Source organism: Megalobrama amblycephala, linkage group LG10 (assembly GCF_018812025.1).
Source record: "Megalobrama amblycephala isolate DHTTF-2021 linkage group LG10, ASM1881202v1, whole genome shotgun sequence".
In the NCBI taxonomy this organism is placed as follows: domain Eukaryota; kingdom Metazoa; phylum Chordata; class Actinopteri; order Cypriniformes; family Xenocyprididae; genus Megalobrama; species Megalobrama amblycephala.
Genome location: NC_063053.1, coordinates 14,578,728 through 14,585,637, shown reverse-complemented (window position 1 = coordinate 14,585,637; position 6,910 = coordinate 14,578,728). Strand labels below are relative to the sequence as shown.

Here is a 6,910-nt window from a genome sequence, read left to right as displayed (position 1 = left end):
TTTGTGTTCTGTGGTTTCCTTCACTGTTTGTTTTGTCCAGTATTTACATCCTGTGTGATAATTGTATGTGCAATAAAAGAAATTCCTTTGCCAGGTGATGCGTAAAAAGTACACAAGAACAAAAATGTTAAATGTTGAAGATATTCTCCAATCACACAAGATAAATATTCCCTTTCTTACAGTATTCTTTTAATTTTCACTTACAGGCTGCTGATAACCAATCACAAATAATAATAATAATAAAAATTTACTTTAAAGTAGCCAAATGTAAGCCTTCAACTAGAAGCTGCAAGGTATAGTAAATAACTTAAAGTCAGATTACTTTACTATTTCCTTTACTTCATTTTTAACACAGAACAATCATACAATTAAACATCTTTGACAATGATACAAAAGAAAAACTAACAAAGATTTTACCAACAAAAAATATAAATTGTGTATTACCACTGCCATTATACTGTATGTGACACATTACAAACACAAAATACTTTTTATATAGAAAACATACAGCTTAATTATTAATTATCAACTATATTTCAGAATCTATAGATTTGAAATTTGTTGAATGATGTACCAGAAAGAAAACAAATACATATTATTGGCATTGAAATAAAATGAAATATCTCTTTACCTCAGGGCTAAAACCAAGGCAAATTGTATTTAATCAGTCTAGTGTATGGATGTACATGCATAAGTATATTAAATATAATACATGCTGAAACATTGAGTACCACTGAAATGTGAGCTTGCTGTACAGTACAATTACAACATGGAAATGTCTGTTGGGTTTAATTTATAGTGATCATTCATAATGTCTTCAAACACTATACATATCTTTTCTCCTCATTTTGTCTCTCTTTTTCCACCACTGTCAATATTTCAACAACAGTCATCATCCTCTTTAGACTTGACTGTATATATCTCAAGCAATCCATACTCTTTACCTTTTTTTGGCTCTGAATATAATTTTTTTTTACATTTACAGCCACCACTTGACACTTAACCAAAATTTACAGTCTGAAACATTAATTTTCCTATAGAGTGGTATATGAAACAAGGTACATTACCGTTCAAAAGTTTTGGTTCGGTAATATTTTTAGAGAAGTTTTTGATGAAAATCAAGACTGCATTTATTTGATCAAAATACAGTAAAATAGTAATTTGAAGAAAGTAAAATATTATACAAAATAACAGTTTTTGATATATTTTAAAATTTAATTTATTCCTATGATGGCAAAGCTTAATTTTCAGCATCATTACCTCAGTCGGTCACATGACCCTTCAGAAATCATTCTAAGATGCCGATTTGCTGCTCAAGAAACATTTCAATGTTGTGCTGCTTAATATTTTTGTGGAAATCAGGATATATTTTTAAGGATTCTTTTGTAACATTTTATATCTGTATTGTTACTTTTAGTTTTACTGAATCCTTTATGAATAAAAGTTTTTTTTTTTTTTTTTTTAAATCTTACTAACCCCAAACTTTTGAATAGTAGTGTATACAGTATATACAGAACAAACTGATCTACATGTAGGCCTTTGACTAGTACTTTAAGCAGCATCACAGAAACAAATAAGGCTTGGTGCTTATGCCATAAGAGTAGATAAAATACCCTGTCTGTAAAGCCCACTGAATTCACCATAGAGCACAATGTGAGGTATTAAATGCAACGTGTGGGTGTGCTTGATTTTAAGAATAGGAAACAAAAGAGTGTTTTTCACCCTCTCTGTTTACCCATCACTGAAATATTGTAGACTCAGGCTTTGATTAATTTGAATGTGGTGTCTTCTGGTTCATTGGCATGATTTCGGACCACCACACTGGTGGTCTCGGTGCGATAACTACGTCTCATGTGAAAGGTCCTCATGTGCTGCAGTTCTATGTTGTCCTCCTCAGAAATCTTGATGAAGGGACACCACTGGAACGCTTTGCGAAAACCTGAGCGGAATCTACAGAAAGACAGCAGATGCTATATGCAAACTTCTTGTGCTTTAAAAATGTACATCATAAAGAGCAAATACTGCTGATAGTATTGCAGTAAAAGTTTAATTGCAAACGTTGCACTAAATATCTCTGTTAATGTGTTTACATCAAAATTCTTTGTTCTACAGTAGATGTAATGTGCATTTACCTTTGGTTTAGACAGCAGTAGATAATGGGGTTGTACATGGTGGAACTCATGGCTAACCAGAAGATGGCCAAATAGACCTGCTGGATGTAGTGCTGCTTGTATATGTCCCTGTTGAAGCTCCCCAGAATGAAGTAGATGTGGTAGGGCAGCCAACATATTGCAAAGGTTGTCACCACCACTATCATCATCTTCACTACCTTTATTAAATTGCAAAAATGGCATGAAACTTTTTTGCCTTCTACACAAAGACCTATAATCCAAAACCATAAAGAGCTGCTGCCATCAATGAAAAGTCCAACTGAAGAGGCTTATTATTATTATTGACAAAAGAAAGAAAAATGTGAAAGAAATGAAAAAGCACATTTCCTTTTCTGCCAGAAGAAACGAGTTCTGTCCCCAGGAAAGGTTTTAACATTGATTCTTTGAGACCTTATGGAACTTAACTACATTTTATCACGATAATACACTTTTTTTTTCAGATGTAGCTAGGGTTATTACAGTTGACTAAAATTAAAAACATAAAAAACACTTGAAAATAAAATGCATTTTTACTTAAAATAAAATATATGCATCTATAGGGTTTAGAATCATGAAAATTGTAAATATATGCATCTATGTGGGGTTTAGAAACATGAAAAATGTCTTCATCTGTTCAATTATTTCAAAAATTAAAATAAATGTATAATATTGTTGCTGTCGAGCTAAGCTTGTATCTCCATATTTCATCATTTTTATCTCGGTTTGTCATAAATAATTACTATTGGTCAATATTTATGTCTGTCTGTGGGTTTTGCAAATATTTAACCAATGAAAAGTATTGAAAAAAGCTTGTGACTAAACCTTGTAACTCTATTGGGTCCTCAAACTGTCGATCAAACCTCATAACTCCACCCACCTCGATCGTGAATGAAGTGCCGCACGCAGTTTGGACCGTCTCTGCTTGTTTGCAAAGGTAAATAAATATCTGGTTCTTTGAATAAGTACAGAGTTTTCTTTACTCAAAAAACACTATATAATAAGGCTAATGTTTTATACATGTGAGGAGCAGAGAAGAGTGTCCTAAACTAGCAATTGTCGTCGAGTCGTAAAATTTATTTGCCACATACTGTCACAAAATGTATGTGAGTAGCTACGTTAGTTAGGTGAATGTGCAGAGTGACTGGGATAGGTCTAAATATCATTAACAACGTTATATGAGTAAATACTAGCATCGCTGACCTTCCGTTTCGCCTGCATCTGGTTCTGGTAGTGGTCTGATGCTTCTCCAGGGATCTCACTGCCCCACAGCCTCTGTCCCACCAGGCTGTACGTCACCAACATCACCAGCAGAGGGAGCAAGTAGATCAGGATAATCACAGCAATCTGATACCTAGTGAGATCAAGCTTCACTTCATAAATCAAATCTGTTTGAAATATCCTAACCAATATGTATATTTTTTCTTGTCAGTAAGAGCTGATCAAAGCTAGTTATTTTTGTCTTTTTTTCTTACGAGAGCTGATGTTTCCCTCCATAATCATCAGGCCATTCCACCATACAAACAGTCCGAGGGAAGTAGAACTTGGTGCTGGCGTAATAACACTGAGGGAAGGCCAGTGAAAAAGCCACAGTCCAGATGACCCCGATCAGAACTTTAGTAGTAGTGGAGGAGAGCCTGGGCTTCAGGGGATGGATTATAGCCATATATCTGAGGATTTCAGCCAACAACATCTTAATGAAAGTGAACAGTATAGGCTACCTTTATAGATTTGAAATATAACACAATTGAAAAGGCTGCTAAAACCACTTTTTTGACTCACCCTTCTATAAGCATTCAGTGTTTTACAGGGCTTTTTGGACAGAATTTACTGCATGCAGTAAATTGATTGGGTACTTGCGTTATTTCCCGCACTTAATTATTGTCATCACCTACTTGTTAGTCACTAAATCAGACTCTTATTCATATCATCAGAACACAATGTGGAAAGTGACCACACAGATTGAAGCCTTGCTTATTGCACATGAGTAACCAGGTCAACTAGAAACGATTATCCATGAATAGCCTATAACAAATTCATAATTTGCACACAGTAAAATGCACTTTGATTTCTTAAGCCGCTGGGAGATTGAGTAGGTAGGCTAAGTGCAGGCAAATTACGTATTTGACATTGCGCCCGCAATCTAGCCTATGTGCGCACAGGTTCTCTTTTAGACCAATTATCGAAGCCTGAAGTGTCAGTCCTAATCACCTCACCATTTTGAGTGAGCTTGCTTTATGCCTTTAACTAGCCATGACAATAAAGACAGTATATGACATAAAAATAGTTATTTCATTAGCATAATCTGGGATATCTTTTAATAGTAGCCTACATATCATTAACTACTTCTGACCGTAGATTAGCGATGGAGCACAGATAAAAGCTTTATCCTCTCAGCCTTTGAATTGATGCATTTAGAGCTATTTTTATGTACAGTGCATGGCAAAAGCTAAAATTTGGTCAAAAAACAGCTCTAACCTGCTTCATCAAGGTCTACAAGGTGGATGTCAGTCCATCCGACCAATCATCTAGATCAGTGCTTTTCAAACCTGTCCTGGGGATCCCCCACCACTGCAAATTTTGTATGTCTCCCTCATCTAACACACCTAATTCAACTAATCTGCTCTAGTTCAGACTGCAAGACTTGAATTTCGGTATGTCTGATAAAGGAGACGTCCAAAATGTACAATGGGGAGGTTTGAGAGGCACTGATCTAGATCAGCTTGGACCAGCTATTAACCATATACGAGCAAAAAAAAACCCAAAAAACATAAAACCAGCTGCCACCTGAAAAGTAACACATCATATATGTGACCCTGGACCACAAAATCAGTCATAAGTCGGACGGGTATATTTGTAGCAATAGCCAACAATACATTATATGGGTCAAAATGATAAATTTTTCTTTTATGCCAAAAATAATTAGGATATTAAGTAAAGATCATGTTCCATGAAGATATTTTGTAAATTTCCTACTGTAAATATATCAAAAATTTATTTTTGTGAGTAGATATGCATTGCTAAGGACTACATTTGGACAACTTTAAAGGCGATTTTCTGAATATTTTGATTTTGCACCCTCAGATTTCAGATTTTCAAATAGTTGTATCTCGGCCAAGTATTGTCTTATCATAACAAACCATACATCAATGGAAAGCTTATTTATTCAGTGTTCAGATGATGTATACATTTCAATGTCAAAAAAAATTACCCTTATGACTGGTTTTGTGGTCCAGGGTCATATATAACTTCATGTATGTGTTATATTACAGATACAATTAAGCTTTCATGAACTTGCAGGTTGTAACTGTTTTATGGCATGGTTTATGTTATCTAATATGGTGATTAATTATCATAATTCATGAGAAAATGTTAAGATTTGCTGATATTTACTGAGAGCACCTATATATATATATATATATATATATATATATATATATATATATATATATATATATATGCTTTGTTGTCTGCTTACCTGTCAACAGCAATAGCCGCCATTGAATAAATGCTTGAGAACATTGCTGTTATTGGGAAGAAGTTTTGAAATTTGCAGTATCCTAAACCAAAATACCAGTCATTGTGCAAAGCATACACGAAATTGAAGACAGTGTTAAAAGTTGCCATAGAAGCATCAGAAAATGCGAGGTTTACAATGAAGTAGTTGGTCACTGTCCTCATGCGTTTATGTGCCAGAATTATCCAAATAACAGTGACATTGCCAATGATGGACACAATTACGATCAAAGAGTATGCAATCGCCCATAATGCCACCTGCCAGTCCGGCTGCTCGAACAGATTGGTGGAGGTTTCGTTTCCGTCTTCATCGTCGTAAAGAACAGATGTTGAAAGGGGGTCCAAAGTGATATCCATTGTAGTTTTCCGTAGTCACAGGGCATAAATCAGTCTGTATGCTTATTCCAGTGAGTGACTTACTCTTCTGCCGCGTTACGACATGGTAAACCTGTGTATTTTGGACATTTGCGGCAGTTCATTTTCTAAACAGTGAGCGGTCAGTGCGCCTCGTGCCGCCTCGTGTCCAAACTGCCTGCTGGAGAGCTTTATTGTGCCTGCAGTGATCGTACTGCACTGGGAAACTGAAGGAATGTGTGCAAAGTGGAGGTGTGTCGGTCCCGATGCAGTGACGTTGTTTTAAACACATTTTTGCCAACGCGCATTGTGACGCACAGCATCCTGAGCTCCTTCTCCTAAAATCTGACAATACAAAAAGACGTAATTGGTATGTAATTGACGCGTTAACAGTGGACAGCTTGCTGTCATTAATAATTGCAAACCCCCTGCAGGGAAAACTAATGGAAATGTGTCACAGTTGAGCATGTGTGAAGTCTGCACTACTTCTTCTGCTGAGACGTTGCTTATACCCCTTATTTCTCCAATTGTGTGAGGTGATATTTATTCATTTTGTCTGAGTGAGACAGATGTCTGGGCAGCAGGTGGAGGATGTGGATAGTAAATAGTGCTCATTACTCTTATTGGGACACTTTGAATCACCAAAGGCTATTTTTTTAGTATGGTTTTTAGCAGATCTGACTTTTTCGTTCAGTGTGCAAATTATAAAAATACTTTTAATAGGAATTTCTGCCAGTTATTTTACGAGCGCAGTCTGTTGAGGTTTTTCTCGTGCAAAAAAAAAAAAAAAAAAAAAAAAAAAAAAATATATATATATATATATATATATATATATATATATATATATATATATATATATATATATATACTGTATATACTGCCCTCCAAAAGTT

At 35.2% G+C, this 6,910-nt stretch overlaps 1 protein-coding gene and 1 long non-coding RNA gene across 2 annotated transcripts; one reads left to right on the top strand and one right to left on the bottom strand.

Annotated features, from left to right (window-relative positions):
- Positions 1 to 1,279: 1,279 nt before the first annotated feature.
- On the bottom strand, positions 1,280 to 6,667 carry tacr2 (tachykinin receptor 2). Its single transcript, XM_048204757.1, has 5 exons — positions 5,626 to 6,667; positions 3,623 to 3,817; positions 3,351 to 3,501; positions 2,133 to 2,329; positions 1,280 to 1,950 (listed from the first exon to the last, which is right to left on the bottom strand). The coding sequence occupies exons 1-5, from the start codon at positions 6,018 to 6,020 to the stop codon at positions 1,758 to 1,760; spliced, it is 1,131 nt and encodes a 376-aa protein (XP_048060714.1). The 5' UTR covers positions 6,021 to 6,667; the 3' UTR covers positions 1,280 to 1,757.
- LOC125276854 lies at positions 2,345 to 3,757 on the top strand. The gene is made up of 3 exons (XR_007186768.1): positions 2,345 to 3,084; positions 3,382 to 3,504; positions 3,626 to 3,757. It is a non-coding gene; the product is annotated as an uncharacterized LOC125276854 (long non-coding RNA).
- Positions 6,668 to 6,910: the final 243 nt, after the last annotated feature.